This window comes from Dipteris shenzhenensis, chromosome 21, assembly GCF_047967505.1.
Source record: "Dipteris shenzhenensis isolate YYH24624 ecotype China chromosome 21, Dip_SZ_1.0, whole genome shotgun sequence".
NCBI classification, from domain to species: domain Eukaryota; kingdom Viridiplantae; phylum Streptophyta; class Polypodiopsida; order Gleicheniales; family Dipteridaceae; genus Dipteris; species Dipteris shenzhenensis.
The window spans coordinates 30,285,820-30,302,592 of NC_141616.1; the positions used below are offsets into that span (position 1 = coordinate 30,285,820).

The 16,773-nt window shown below is 42.8% G+C and overlaps 1 protein-coding gene across 7 annotated transcripts in view; it reads left to right on the plus strand.

Annotated features, from left to right (window-relative positions):
* Nucleotides 1–9,485: 9,485 nt before the first annotated feature.
* The window catches only part of LOC147888738 (S-adenosyl-L-methionine-dependent methyltransferases superfamily protein), a 147,844-nt gene continuing 140,556 nt past the window's right edge, over nucleotides 9,486–16,773 (plus strand). For 5 of the 7 annotated variants that reach the window (XM_087392495.1, XM_087392501.1, XM_087392502.1 and 2 more), the window contains exon 1: nucleotides 9,486–9,589. Coding sequence is in view for 1 of the 7 variants with exons in the window: in XM_087392499.1 (XP_087248625.1) it covers nucleotides 9,587–9,710 (124 nt within the window). In the remaining 6 variants the exon portion in view is untranslated. Of the gene's footprint in view, nucleotides 9,711–16,773 lie in introns of all 7 variants that reach the window. The other 2 variants (XM_087392499.1, XM_087392496.1) reach the window with 2 other exon arrangements.

Sequence of the window (16,773 nt, forward strand, 5' to 3'; positions counted from 1 at the left end):
TTTATATTAGTTTGAAAAGAAAGATACTATGATTCATCTCCAAATATGGACATCCCCCATAGAGGGAAGAGATCCCTAAAAAAAACAGAGTACTTCAGTGCATAAAAAGGTGACTGCCAAATTTGATTACAAGCCATCTCTTCCACGTCAATGGTAATATCAACATGAGAGAAAAGAAACGAGTCCTCCAAATCCTCGAACTTGATTTGAAGAAGTGTATATCTTCTCATTATCATCCTTTTCCTTATGCAGCTAGAACATTGCCATTAAGTTTTTCCAAGTCCAATTGTTCCTGGGCTTGTTGAGAGCACATATGTACAAAGTTAGAAACAAAAATGCTAAGTTAAATAGATTAATAGATTTATCATATAGGCTAGTTCTTGGCTAAAAGGGAAAATATATTGAAACATTCAAGGAAATTTTTTTGAGCATACATGATAGAACTTTTAAACTACCAATTCTTCCTTGAGATCCAAATATATCAAATAGCATAAGCCCTAATTATAATCTACATGTCCTCCTTTATTTTAGTAGAGTCCCATAGATGGTTCTCCAAGATGCATGTACACGCTTCTAGACTTTTCTTGGATGAAGCCCAGAGAAAAACATCATAAGATGTCTTCTTGGCGGCTTGGTTATCTCTTACATTTGCCATCTCCTTTGTTAATTGCCTCACCCCTGCTATTTGTGCACACTACCTTGTGAAGAATAAACCAAAGAAGGGTTGAGTTCTTCTCAGGCAACCTCTATATCCAAATTTGCTTAACGTCCTTTTCCAAACAATTTTGTTGTGTAAGTTAAATGCTTGATATAACCCGGATGTCCTTTGTTTTAGTAGAGTCCTATAGATGGTTCTCCAACATGCATCTATACAGACTTTTAAACTTTCCTTGCATGAGGACAAGAGACAAACAAGTGTAAGATGTCTTGTTGGTGGTTTGGGCATCTCTTACATTTGCCATTTCCTTTGCCAATTGCCTCACCCCTGTATTTGTCATCACTACCTTGTGAAGAATCAACCAAAGAAGGACTGACTACTTCTAAGGTGACCTCTATGTCTAAATTTTCTTAACCTCCTTTTCCAAACAAATTTTCCATGTAAGTTAAATACTTGCTATTAGTGGTTCGATGCATTGCTACAATCTCAAGGTGAATACTTACTATTATTGGAGCACTACATTGGTATCATTTCTTCAAGATAGTCTTATGTCAAGATGGTTACTACCTACGTTTTTGGACCTTCAATATGACATTGATATATTTGCTAGTACTAACGAACTTGGCCCACAGTCTAGAGACATGTTGCATCATTATCATGGCATAGAAAATGATGACGAGTACTATATATGTTTGAGGATTTACAATGTGAGTAGGATGTGTGACATGTAGATATGTTTTGGAAATATGCATTTAGACTATGCTTTGAACTATATTTTGAATGATGCATTTGGATATTGCCTCAATCCTACATGTTTCACTTATGAATAGCTATGCTTTTTAAATTTTATATAGTTTCAAAATTTGACTTGGGTATGAGTTTAAAGCCACAAAGGATTTACATGTTATATTGGCTCATTTGTTCATATTGAATGGTTAGTATGTTCATATTTCCTTCCTAGTATTGTTTATTGTATAGAAGTGCCATGCTCTTAGCAAATTGGATCATTGTATGTGTCTATCTACCATGTGTTTGTGCCTTCTCACCTATCATGGGTTTGGACCAAGGGTTTGGAGTAGATTAGATGGATGGTACCCAAGTCAAATTCCCAAGCTATATGATAGTGTTCTAAACGTTTTATATCATTCCATCTAAATAAGAATTCAATTTGGAAACTACTGGGTGGTTATAGGTTGAATATTTTGGATTTTCATTGTTGGCAACGCGATTTGTTACTATAGCCCTAATATCCCTATAATGTAATCTTGGCTAAGGTGGCTCTTTGAAATTTTGATGACTATGAAAATCATGTACATGGCCTCCATTATGTGTGGGATGGCCCGAGTTGTTTATTTGCTAGATTGTGTGAACAAAATGTTGGCAGCAGAATTGACCATGGTGGAGACTTGGAAAAGTTAGCAAAAAATACATGAAGGCATGCTTTATAACATTCTAGTTATTAGAGAAGGGGGCGTTTCATTAGGCTAGAGGTTTTGGGTCTTAGAGGTTTTGTCTTGTTTCATTAGTCTCTATAGTCAATGGTGTATAAGAATGCAAATTATGATTTGTGTGGTGGGTACCCTATTTTAGCCCCTTTATCTTTGTGTGCTTTGCATTTTGAGGTGTATCTTAAATCATGCCATTTGGTTTGTAGCTTGGAGCATTGGAAGGGTGTTTATTATATCCACTCAAAGTCCTTGTCTAAAAGCTATGAGATTTTTGGACTACATAAGGACAAATAGATCTTAAGGGGTTTTGATGACCTTTTCCTACAAATTTTATCCCAAACTCATGACCGGTATTTATCTGATGGGACTATTCAAGTTTATGTGGTTTACACTATTTGAGTGAGTGTAAGGAGAGTGGATTACTTACTAATGTTTTCCATGAATTCAAAGTTGTTTGGCTATAGACATCTATGGTTTGGTTGAAAAAGCTCACCAAAATTTGGAGAGTGCCAGAAAAACTAAGACAAAAAACTGATTAAAAGTTCAAACTTGATCCAAAAAACATAATGAAACCCAAAATGTGAGGTGGATTTCTAGGGGTTGATGAACCCTTAATGAATGTGAAATGGGAGGAATGGTCTCTCTAAGACCACCTTAACAACAAAAAGAGAGACTACATGGTCATGATCATGAAAGAGGGCATCTTGGAAGAGGGGTTTACGGAGCTGACCAAGAGATGGGAGGGGAGGAGGTTGGATGGGAGGGAGGTCTTTGGATTTGATATGGGATGAGAAGTTTAAGATTTAAGTTTGAAAAAATAGTTTTCAAAACATGACACCAAAAGAGGCATTTCATTAATTAAGCCCTCAAATCATCATTCGAGAGTATTTGGCTCTCTAGCTTATGCACATGCTCTAGATTAATAATGGAAAAAACTCGATGTCGAATTCATCAATGTGTCTTCACATGATATTAATAATACTTTGTTGATCCTGCAATGGTCTTGGTACTTACTCCATCATCAATCTAGTATTCAAAGAAGTACCTTGCCAACACAATCAGACAATGCTTAGTCCATGGTGACCATATAAAGAAAGGCAAGAAAAGACTATGGAAAATTATTAACACCATAACTACCACTACTCAATCATACTTATTCTATTGGCAAGTACTTCATTGATCTCTTGCATACCTAGTCCTCTTCTAGGGTTTTCGTCTTGGATGGTTGCTTCAACATCTCATCACTTTCTTGTTGATTTCATAGGTATATGGAAGCAAGGTGACTATAATAGATATCGATTCTGCAGTGTGCTATATATACTTAATGAGATAAAAAGGAGGTATATCATGTAGTGTTTCCTGACCCCATGGACATGGATGGTCTTCAAAAATTCTTTGATACTTATTTTGAGGGCTCTTCATAAAACCTCTTAAGGATAGATACTCTTTTGGTAGTTAACTCTTATGTTTTCATTGTTAGTTTAGCATTGTAGTGTCTAATGAGTTTTTGGTGAAGGCTGGGATCATCTTTGATGCCATGTTGGATTTTGGTGGGCTTTATGCTCCATGGAAGAGAACATACCTTGATTGGCAACACAAAATGTATGCTACTCCCTATTCCATAAAGGCAACATGATACAATATATACATAAGACTATAACGGCTACCCTAAGTCCATAAGGACTATTCTCACAAAGGTTAGGTCCCGTACATACATAACCCATAAACGGTGCCCTAAGTCTAAAAGGAATATTCACACACAAGACTTAAGTCCCATATTTTAACATAAATCATGTACCCCATAATTGCAATATATACAACATATGTGTGACCATATATATGTACATGGGTGAGGACTATACCAATGACCTTACCTCAACTAGGGATTATATCCTTCAACTCTCCATGGATTGAGCTAATCAAGTACTTTAAACATGTACTCTAATTATACTAACTAAAAAATTTATTGTAATACAAACATCCTTTGATATTCTTTTTTCTTTTGCATTTGAATTTGCATGTTTACACTGTAGGTACATTGTGCTTAAATGCATGTTGCCAAAATTCACTATTAACTCAAGCTAATAGTACCTATCATGCTCAATCATAACCTCAAGCAATCACTATTTTATAGAATCGTAATTTAGCTACTTCTTTAGATGCTTTGGATTTCCTAGTCACTTCATAATAGTTAATTTACCCTCCACTTTTCTGTAGTCTTAGAAGAGCATGCCCACCAATGGTAGCAAGAGTGGGTCTTTATGCTCTAAAAATTATCTACAAAAGTGTTTCTCATTATGTCAAAATATGCATTCTCTACATAGTTGTAATAATAATGATATACTATGAATTAAAGTTCATAAAATCAATCCAAGGCCAATTACACACTGGTGAGATATAGACAGTAGTAATAGCCAAGGAAGTGGTTAAGACATCGTGCAAGCATTGTAACAACAACTTCAAAGTTTGTATGAGACTCAAGAAGAAGAAATCATCCATGTTAAAAGAACCATAGACAATCTAGAGGAAACAACGCAAGATAAAATGGAAAACTTTTAAGAAGTGGTATGTAGTTTGAAATGAGTGGTCTTGGAGAATTGCAATATATTTTGGGCATTGAGCTCAATAGTACAATAGATGGGATCATTCTCACACAAAGAAGATCAATTGATGAAATGTTCAAAAAATTTGATATGACAGATTGCAAACTATCATTAATCCAATCAAAACAAGCCACAATGTCTCTAAGATTAAAAGTGATGAGGTATAAGATGCTACATTATATTGGCAAAAAGTAATTGCAAACTTATTTATGTGATGAAAGCAACCAAACCATTTAACTATCTATTATTAGAAGGATGAGATCTCTATGAGGCCAAGAGGGATGATGGTGTGATTCAGTCACACACAATGGTCACCATTGTGCTGGAATGAGATCTCCTCAGGGTTTATTGTCATTTGGCTCATTGTGTTCTAACATGAAGTTGGGGGTAATAAACTTCACGCACCTCTTCACTTCCTGCTGCTTTCAAACCGAGTAATAGAGATATTCATCATTGGGAAAGGGACACTAAAAGAAGCTTTTATACCAAGAGACTACACCATACTATCCTCCCTTATATGAGAATGAAGATGGTAGCATCCCAAGTGATGTTGTACTCAAGCATAGGGAGAAGGAAAGGATCAGCGGAAGCCATAATCTCAGCAAGCCGGTCTGTGCCAAAGAGAAGAGTGATACGTTGTTGAAAAAAGATCTTGCAGCTCAACATGACATGAACTGATATATATTGAGGATTTTTAAGGGGCTGATTGCTTCGGATGGGTAGGTTCCGGGGAAACATTTCACCTCCTTCATAGACAACTTTACACTTAGCTCAAAACACTCTGCAAACTATCATAAGACACAGAGACTCATAACTTTCAGCAGAGACATCATATAAAATATTCAATTACATATTGAGTTGCAACTTAAAATGGGCTTCGCTCTGATATAAGCTTCGTAAGAAATAGAGAAGCGGTCGGAAAGATATGGGAAGTTTACTGGACGGGGGTAAAAACTATCTACAAAAGAAACAATCACACATAGAGAGTCATAGAATTTTGGTTTGCCATCTAATACAATTAAAGACATAAGGTGATGCTTCTTAAAGAGAGCTTCGCATTGATATAAGTTTCGTCCAAGTCGAACCACCGAGCAAAAAGTTATGAGCAAAATACTGATAGGGGGTTAAACTGTCATGAAAAACACCTACTCCTTCTACTGGTGTTGACTTGGGAGAATACTACCTCCATGCTTAGACTTCATCAACGATTTAACACCCATAGAGGTCACCTAGGAGGGAAGGAAGAGCTCCCTTTATGGCTTGGGAAATAGATAAACCATGTATGCGCAATGAGCGGCCAAATAGACAACGCTTTTGAGCACTTTGGAAGAGAAAACAATGGAAAAAGGAAAGAGACACTTGAGAGAGAGAACCTGAAGTGACCTTCATTTACCAATAGAGTGAGACTCCACTCCAATGCAACTCAAAATACTACAAACACAAGGGAGAAGAGGAGGTTTCATACATACAAGATGGAGCGGAAGCTCCAAGACTACTCATAGAGAGAGAATGAACTAGAGAGAGATGGACTCAAGAGTCTACATAAGAGAATATCTACAAGAGGGAGAGAAGGCTCATGGAAGAGGCTTGAGGAGACTAGAGCTACAGCAACATGAGGCCTAATGGTGGAAGAGATGATGAACAAGGGAGAGGAGGGCTCCTTTTATAGAGATTTTGTCACCCTCCTTCACCCACTTACAATTGTTGCCTGTAGATTCTTTTCCCCATCAATCACATAAGCCCGTATGTCACCATCCATGTCCTTTTTGGCTACTCTTGCCATGTGTCCCATCAAAAGATGCTCAAGACTCTTAAAATATTCATAAAGTCAAGAGTCTCCCCACATGGAGCCCATAGAGACCCTCTCTTTTCCATATGCCCATGTCCTTCTTATTCCACATGGGAACTCTAGAAGGATTCCTCTTGACTCCATACTCCTCCACATGCCTTCCACATGCTTGGCATATGGCCTCTCTTATATTATTGGAACACATAGACATGAGCCCACCTCTTTATATGACTCACTCTTCCTATTTTCTAAAAACCCCATAATATCTCGTATACAAATAGCTGTCACCCCATACCAAGGTATATATAATTTATACCTCTGGTATTTACAATGATCCATTTCACTCATCCTCTCAATCCCATACAATATCTTAGAAAATAGAAATAAGTGAGAGCCGCTAGGCTATCACTTAATACTCAAACTCTTATCAAACATAGAAGAAAACAATACCAATGCCAAATAAAAAATATCAATTTTTGGCATCACACCTTCCCCCCCCCAGCAGATCCTCTCTAGTGACAAAGAGGGTCTGCTGGCCTTCAAGGTGGTCGAGCATAGATGAATTTAAGGCGATACTCATTGGTGCGCCCGGGTATCACCATGCCATCAACATTCTCAAGCTAATAGGTTCCATTCATGAACTTTTTGACTCGATATGGTCCCTCTCATCGGCCGATAAACTTTTTGTCTAGCCGCTTGTCCAGACAGCTATCAAATCTCATGACCAAATCTCCTTCTACAATATCTTTCTTCTTGCATAATTTGGTGTCAAAACGGGCCTTGCGCCTTTTTTGAGAAGCTTCCAAGTTTTGTAAGGCCCGTAATCTGCATTCATCCAAGGCTTCTACTTAAACCAAGGGTTGAGCATAGGCATCCTCCTGTCCTTCTTTTCTTGCAACAGCAGTGCGAAGACTATGTATCTCTAATTCAATGGGCAAAATGGCTTCTATTCCATACAGTAGTTGGAATGGTGTAAACCCAATAGCTAGCTTGTGTGTGGTTCTGTAAGCCCATAAAACTTCTACCAAGTGCCTATCCCAATGCCTTTTCTTGGTGTCTACAAGCTTTCCCATTGAATTGCACAACAATCCATTTGTTTTCTCAGCCAAGCCATTACATTGGGGATAGTATGGCGTGGACATGCTATGATTTATCTTTAGCTTATGCACCACATCTTCAATTAGTTCATTTCTAAAAGAGATTCCTCCATCAGTGAGAATTTCCAAAGGACAACCAAAGCGTGAACAAATTTGATTAAAGAGAAATTTTGCAACTGTGCTTGCCTTGCTATTGACTGTGGCCTTGGCCTCTGCCCACCGAGTCGCATAATCTATGGCCACTAATAAATAATGCTTGCCCTGAGATGAGCAAGGGAGTGGTCCCACAAAGTCCAACCCCCACCTCTCAAATGGTCCACATGCTGGAATAGGCTTCAAGGGCCCAGGAATAGACTGTCGCCTTCCAAACTTTTGGCATACTTTACAACTTTAACACCATTCATATACGTCCTTATGGAGGCGTGGCCAAAAGTAACCTGCATTAAGAATTCTCCTAGCTGTGCTCGCTGAAGCAAAATGACTAGAGCATTCATGACACATTTCTAGGATTCTGCTAGTCTCCATGGGATGGACCACCCAACAGAGCACCTTGTCTTTTCCCAACTTATAAAGAATGTCATCAATAATAGTATAGGGACAAGCCTTCCTTACCAATCTATGCTTCTGTTGTGGAGTTAACCCTCAAGGAAACATGCCTTCTTCCACATATTGCTGAACATCTTGCAGTTCTAGCCATCCAGTGTCTACCAAAGAAACCCCCCCCCCCCCTCGGTTTGTACTACAATGGCTTGAGTAGCTAACTCATCTGCCCTTTGATTTATATGAACAAACTTGCAAAAATCAAATTGACTACATAGTGCCATAGCCTTTTGATTAAGCTCCTTCAAATGAGGACTTCTTGTCTTGTAACGTCCTTGCATTTGCTTTATAATAAGCTGAGAATCTCCTCTTACTTCCAATTCTTTAACTTGACTTTGAAGACAACCCTCCAAACCAAGAATCAAAGCATTATACTCAGTTGCATTGTTAGTTGTGATACCTGGAAGTTCTTGTCCTCTTGACCTTCAGAATTCATCAAGACTATCCCCTTGGCTCCTTGTTGGTGTGAAGGACTAAAAGCCCCATCAAAATACAAGACAAAAGTTGTTGGTGGTGTCTCCCTTTCATCATTAATGTCCTCCTTATATTTCTTTTCTTCTCTTAGATCCTGCCATCCTGTGAGCAAATCTACCATAGTGGACCTAGTGGTATTTTCAATGAGACAAAAGAGAAAGAGAACTCTTGAAGCTCTGACAACCATTTGCAAATCTCCCCCCAGGATTAGGCTTGCAAACTAGATATGCTAATATAGACTGAGAGGTAAGGAAGAAAAATGGCTGAGGTAATAAATAGGAGCGAAACTTTTTGACTGAAAACACCAAAGAGAGGGCTTGCTGCTCCATTTCTTCATACCTTGTTTCCACCTCTGTAAGCTATCAAACAACTGGCATATTAGATGGGTTGCATTCTACTTGCCTCTCCTTTTTGTAGCAATACAGCACCAACTAAATGCAAAGATACACTTGGATTTACATGAAAGTCTTGAGACCACAATCAAGGGGCTTCAATATTGGGCCCTTACTCATGGCCTCCTTAAAGCACATGATTAAGATATAGTCGTAAAGGTCGTGGGTTGGCCTAGATTTAATCTGGATTGTTGGATCGAGAGCCTTTAAAACACCTCTCTTAGTCAAACTCCTAGCCTCCCCACCTCCCTTAACGGCCGGGAAAGGCCATGTGTCGGCCTTTCCTAGTCGGGATTCGGCCAGAGTTTGGCTCCCAGCCCGCTTCGTCCTGGAAGGGCCTCCCCATGGCCCTTCCTATGCACATTAACCAAACGCACTCTGGACTAGTTCCTACAATTCCAAGCCTAGTTTAACCACTCTTACAAGCTTTTCTCGAAGCTCTCATGGATTGCTCCATCAAATGCGCGCTTTCTGCGCGAATTCGGAACTACTTACCCATCCACCTTTGCGTGCACGTACACACGCATGGTATCTGTCACAGAAATGATTCAGCATTCTATATGCATTTTGCTTTTATTACCGTTCAGTATCTCTCGCAACATGCTTTGCCATTTCGTATTTAGTAATAATGGAAAGGATATTCCGACAGGTTAGAAATCGTCACTTTGCACTGCGCGTGCTGTTAATGTAAATTGTGGTGTGCTGAAATATTGAGTTCGATAGTGCTACTCAATTGCGATCCATCAGGAAACTGGACATTATTAGGAGTTCACAAATTACACTTAAAACCCCAGCTCTTTGCAGTCTTGTTTTGATAATGGGTATCCCAAAGTCTTTGTGGGCCGTCAGTCTCTCTTTTCCCCGCTTATACATGAACCTTTTGGATTGTTTGTTTCTTATTGTAGTTATTGTCTGCATATTCAACGTTGGAACATCCTCTTATCCAATAGAAAAGCTGGGCACCAGTCGTTGAATAGGATAGTCGCTACTATCTCTTCTTTGTTCATTGATTGTTTTTGAAATTATTCTTTGAAATGCAACGGTAAATTCCTCCTTGCCTGTTCCTCCGTCTTATTTGTCGCTCATCACACCGCCATCATTTATATAATGCAACTAGTTTATAATCGATACATCATCTGTTATATTCTGTGCTTCACATACTGGACTCTAGAACATTTTGGACATTCTTTTGTGCTGCACTGTTCTTGATCATACGAATATTCTTGTAGCCTTCCAACCAAGGTCATCCATAATGCAGAGAATACTGTTTTGATGCATGAACAGATCGATACATTAGATATTACCTTCACATTTTGATCAGACTGTATGGCTACAAACAGATTGAGACTCTATTGCTACAGATGAGTTTGAAGCAACGGGATGTCATGGTTAGATCCATGTGATAGAGGCTACTGTTACATTCTGATCAGATTGTGCGGCTATGAATGCTTTGAACTGACGGGCCGTGGCTTCCTTTACATGGGCAAACTATGCAGCAAAGAAAACCAAGACTTGAATGGTATAAAAGGAATGTGAAAGACCAAAGGGTCTATGAGACTGAAAAAACCAGATACAATGAGCTGCATGGGTGGAGCCACTAAGGGGCATTTGCACCCAAGACAAATACAAATACGTATACTGAATATTTGAATCCATGGGGAGAGATATAGATCTGTAATGTGGTATCACTGTGATGGTCCTCTTTATGTTGTCTGAGGAAGCAAGTCCATTGGGCAGCTGAGATGGATAAGAGGGTCTTTGTAGACAAAGGCTGTGGTGAAGATTGGTGCTATGGAGGAATGAAACGTGTGATAGTGCATTGGCGGGGGTCAACCTGCATGGTCTCTTCATAGTAGCTCTCCGTCGGACAAGAGCGATCCGCATCTGACGCCCCTCTCAACAAGACCTCTTCATCGCACTATGCTATTTCCCCTTCGAGACCTCACACTTAGCTAGAGATCTCCGTGAAGTAGTTGAGACCTCACCATACGCAGCCCTAAATCTAGTCATCCTTGATTTCTCGGGCCACAAGGAAGTCCTCCGGGTTGGAGACTTCAATGCAAGGACAGCTACGCGACACATACCGCTTCCCAAGATGATTTTATTATATTGCCTAATGTCGATCTGGACAAGTATCTACAAACAACGTAGGTAGTTATGGCTAGCCCTATCTGCATTAGCATCTGTCGGTGATCAAAGGTGTTGCTATGCCCACACAATCAGATGGTTTGCAAGCCTGGGACTCCACATAGATAGACTACCTTCCTTAAGTATAGCCTTGAGGCCCGCTCTATTCCACTCAATTCTCACGAGGATACCTAGGTTATTCAGGAAGATCTTGTACAACTGCATACATACAGGATCTCGTTAGCACCTAGCGAACTCCTTATGAAGCTTACCTTCTACAAAGATCACTGTTTGCAGATATCAGAGGAAAGCTTTAGCAACCTTGATTGGGCAGTTCCGTGTCTCTTCACACTAATTACCTATTAAGACTCGATAGAACGAGGACATATCTAGTGAGCGCCGCATCTGCACCCTATATGACCTACAAGAGATTGAGTCAGAGAAGTACTTCGCTTTCAGATGTCATGTGTACTATGAGATCTGAGGTCGTCACATTTGTCTCTTCAGAGCCCCTATCAACCTCTTGGTCCATCCAGATCAAAGACTTTTAGCAATTTTCATTCACAAGGCTGTATGATACATAGATCAGTTGCTCAAGACAAGAAACAGGATTGGGAGGCTCAGCGTACTACGCTCAAAGGGTGATCATTAATTTTTCCATTTGGATAGCACAGCGCAGCCAAGATCTAGAACGGGAGATAGGACAAACCCACCAATGTGTTGATGCAAAGATGAGGATTCGGGATCTTCCGTTTATGTTCGCCAGACCAGGGACATAAATGACCGGAGGTGACAAAGAAACACACCTATTCTAGCGAGATCATCCCAATGAGAGATGATCTGTGTAGTACAACCACTCCTGACTCATGGACTCCACCTGTCTCTCGAGAATCATCTCAATATGTTGTCTCCCATGTGTATCGAGTAACTACAGTCAAAGGGTGCCCTGGGCTTTGATGGGTCCCTCTATAGAAAGCTATATCTCATCTTGTGTATGACTCTGAGAAATCCCTCCTTGTGAGTGATGTCCTGTTGCTATAGGAGGGTACATGGGGCGATGTCCCGCTGCTATAGGAGGGTACATCTCTTGTTATATGAACAGGCTCCTTATAGAGCTGTATAATCTCTTGGTTGAATCTATTGATATACCTATCCTGTTTGGCCTCATGTGTACGAAGGCGGTGGACATCCATAAGAATCTGCTCTCATGTCTCCGGGGGATGAAAACTACTGTGGCTGGTACGGGTAGAGTAAGGACACTAATGGCTGGGTGTGGGAGGATGGGAATGTGGCGGTGGTAAGAGGTCATGAAAGGGGGCTGAGTGAGGGGTATAAAGGATATGGATAGGGGGTGGAAATGCTAGAGGACTGGGAAGAGGGGGGGGGGGGGGGGGGGGGACATCTGAGAGGTGGCAAACATGAGTTTGGCAGTAGGTGGGAAGGGGGGCTGGCTGAGGGAGAGGGGTGATAGGAAGCTAGAATACTATAGGAGGAATCAGGGGATACTGTAGGGCTTGTATTAGAGGGGGGGCGAGGCTGACACTGATGCTGATACTGATGATGAAGCTGATGCTGATGTTGGTGTTGAGGTCATGGCTGATGCTACGTGCCCCGACTGCTGGGGCGGAAGCTGTAAGCTTCTGCACGGTGGTACTATCGGTCTGTAATCCGCTGTGCATCCGCCGATTGTTGATGTTGTCAATTGTCTCTTGTTTTCGCTTTTGTTGTTCTCTATGCCTTTTTTTCCTCCATTCGCCATGCTGTCATGTTCTCCTGCCTATGCTTGCTGTTTTTTTGCTGCAGTTTCTTTCCTGAGCTTCAAGGTGGGGAGAAGGGCATGACACCCTTCTCTCTCTTCATTTTTGCAGCAAGGAAAGAGTTGCTAGGAAAGGGCAGGAAGCAGTGATGCAAGCGGCCAGCAATGCAGGGGGTCCTAAGCATGGGGAAGCAGTGCGAGCGGGACAGGTAGGGATGGTAATGTGAGGGGGAGGGGTGTGAGCAGGAAAGGCAGGGAGGGAGGTGGAGTCAAGCAGGGAGGGGCGAGCGGTTTGGGAAGTGGGAGCAGAGTGGGAAAGGAGGGCAGGGCTGAGTGGAAAGGGGGGTGGGACAGAGCGGAAGGCAGGCTTGCGGATCGGGCTGGAGACAGGGGGATGTGAAGGGGAGGGGAGATGCAGGGGGTGGTGTCATGGGCATCCTAAGCCCGTGGCATGCTGGGCTGCCCCATGGGCTTTCCCAGTCAGCAAGCAGCCAATCAGCAGTGACGTGCATTGCTATGCAGGCAGCCACGTCAACCAGCTGCCACGTGGACTGCCACACGGGCAGCAGCCAGCATAGCGCAGGTGACACATCAGCAAAGGTGCCACGTTAGCAAGGGATAGGCGATGCCACATCAACAGCCATGTGGCAGGTCGGCATACTGTCTGCCAGGTCACAGCAGGAAAATGGTCGGTGCATTTCCAGGCCCAAGGGGGCCTATAAAAGAAAGCCCCCTTGGCCTTCATTCTCCATCCCACAGTTGGGCATCACAGTCTTAGTTCAGCAGCAGTTCAGCAGACAAGCAAGGTGCCTCAGCCTCTCCAGGGATCTAGTGAGGATTCACCTCCTCTAATTAGCTTAGTCTTTCCAGTTTGCAGTTGTGGGTTTCAGCCCCTCCATATAGTTGTATTCAGCCCTTTGGGCATTCATACATTTCAGTCCTACATTCCTCTTCGGAGGTCCAATACATTTCTCTCCCTATAATTCTCTCCACAACATCACTTTTTCTATTGAGTGCATCATCTTGCAATTGCAGTTAGTATTGAGCAAGAGAGAGAGTGAGGATAGTCTATCTCCTGCTACATTTGTATCATAGCTTCAAATTCTTTCCTGAGACAGAGGGGTATCCATTTTTGTATTTTGTTTCTACCCTGGACTAGTGATAGTACCATACTGCATTTGCCGCTCCCTCCCTTACTCCATCGCGCATCGGGCTGGCTCCCGTCTTTACCCATAGGTCTTTACACCTTGTGGCATTAGTAAAGAGGGGATCCCCCCCCCCCCCCCCCCAAGAATCAAGCGGTTCAGGTCAGTTAGGGACAACCCCATCATTTATAGTCCAGACAAGATCGAGTAAGGATACCATGAGTCACCAGTGAGCAATCCAACATAGGGGGGGAAGGGTTTAGTGCCTCAACCACTACCATCACCCACCCACAGTATCCTACAGACATTTCCATGTCTGCCATGATAACCATGCTGTAGGCTATGATACAGATGCAGCAACAACAGCTCGAAGCTCTCTTCACCCGCATGACCCAGCTTCAAGTGATGTGGTAAGATAGTGAGCAGGCCGCCAAAGAACACGAAAGGCTAGCTCGGGAGGCAAAAGAAGAACGCGATCGGGAGGCTCGGGAAGCAAAAGAAGAACACAATTGGGAAGCTCGAGAAGTTGAAAGGGCAGATAGGGAAGCAAAAGAAGAACGCGATAGAGAGGCTTGGGAAGCCAGGGAACTCTGGGATCGCGAGGCTCTTGAGGCCAAGGAGCTCTGAGAACGTTTCGCTTGAGAAGAGAAGGAAGAACGGGACTAGCAGCTTCTCATTTCTCTACTTCGACTAGTGAGGGGAGAAATGGAGCGATTTTCACTTACGGCCGAAAGCTATTTTTCAGTGATGCCTACGAAGGCCAACAAGCAGTGCATCCTAGCATCCATGCACCTCACAAGCGAGGCAGTCACCTAGTGGCTCAAGTGGCAAAAGGACCACTATGATGCAGACGAGGAGACACCTTTCGACAGCTGGACGGAAATTGTGAAAGATCTTTGATCACGGTCTTGCCACCACAATACTTGGATAGGCTCTAGAGTTAAGTCTACGAGCTACGCCAGGGGGACACCGAGTTAGTGAATCATTATGCCAATAAATGCACGCAGGTGTTTATACAGTTGCAGCTGGAGGGCAGTTAAAAGCTGAGCAAATTTCTCCATGGGCTGCGTACAGACATCCAGTGGTATGTCAGAAGTTACATGCCAGGGGATTATGAGTGTGCATATGAGCTTGCTCATAATTTTGAGCTCATGCATAAGTTTTAAGGATCCAAGCAGGTCAACAGTAATAAGTCCCAGGATTCCGCACTAGGTGATGGTGGGAATGGGCAACAGAAGAAGAGCTGGACGGTGAAGGACAACAACGGCTATGGCGGGTCCTTAGATAAAGCAACGAGAGCACTCTATGCCAAGGAGAACCGATGCTCCCACTGTCATGTGCCGGGCCATATTAAGGAAGATTGCCTGCATTACTAGAAGCTTCTAACAGTAGGAGCCGCGTCAAGTGGATCAACAATAGCCTCAAAAACCTCAGTAGTCATCGAGGAGAATGATGCAACCTCCATAGTCATCCAGGAGCTCGAAGCTCAGCAGAAGGGGGAGTCCCCAATATGTTTCATTTTATGGATAAGTTGGTGGTCAAAAGGCCTTATCTTGGCAGATTCAAGCAGCCGAGTGAGCAGCCACGTGGACTGCCACGTAGGCAACCATGTCAACCAGTTGCCACATGGACTGGCACGCCAGATTAACAACAGCTAGCACAGGGCACACGACACATCAACAAAGGCACCACATCAGCAAGGGACAGGCGGCGCCACGTAAGCAGGCAGCCACGTGGCTGGTCGGTGCAACCAGCAGGTTGGCTTGCCGTCTGCTAGGTCAGTGGGCAGTAGGAAGATGGTCGGTGCGTTTCCAGGCCCAAGGGGGCCTATAAAAGACAGCCCCCTTGGTCTTCATTCTCCATCCCATAGTTGGGCATCACAGCCTCTGTTCAGTAGCAGTTAGGCCTCCCTGCAGCAGACCAGCAGGGTGCCTCAGCCTCTCCAGGGATCTAGTGAGGATTCACCTCCTCTAGTTAGCTTATTGTTTCCAGTTTCTAGTTGAGTGTTTCAGCCCCTCCATACAGTTGTGTTCAGCCCTTTGGGCATTCATACATTTTGGAGGTCCACTACATTTCTCTCCCTGTGATTCTCTCACACACATCCACGGCATCACTTTGTGTATTGAGTGCATCATCTTGCAGCTATAGTTAGTATTGAGCAAGAGAGAGAGTGAGGATAGTCTATCTCTTGCTAGAGGTGGGACATTTTGGACAGGTGGGGCGGGGCAAAGCGGAAGGGGAGGGGTCGGTTGGAGGGACTGGCTGGAGGTGGGGAGGGGAAATGTGAAGGGGAGGGAAGCTGCAAAGGGGGCGGGGCAGAATGGAGGGTGAGTGGGGCAAGGTAGAAGGGTGGGCGAGGCAGGCGAGGATGGGAGCTGGAAGGGGGAGTTGCAAAGTGGAGGGTAGGCGAGGGGGGCTGCAAGAAGAGGGGGGGGGGGGAGGGGGAGAGCTGGGCAGAGTGGCGAGCAGTAGGTGGGAGGAGCAAGTTATAGAATAGAGAAGAGTGTTCATACGAACACCATCACTTCAACTATCCCAATCTAATCACATTTTTGGATGATCCATTCCTTAGCTTGTCAACCTCTCTTTATCATCCACTTTGTATTATGCTTGATAGGTCTGATCTCATGAATGCATGCAGGTAGTGTCCTATGTGGAAAGCATATATATATATATATACCTTT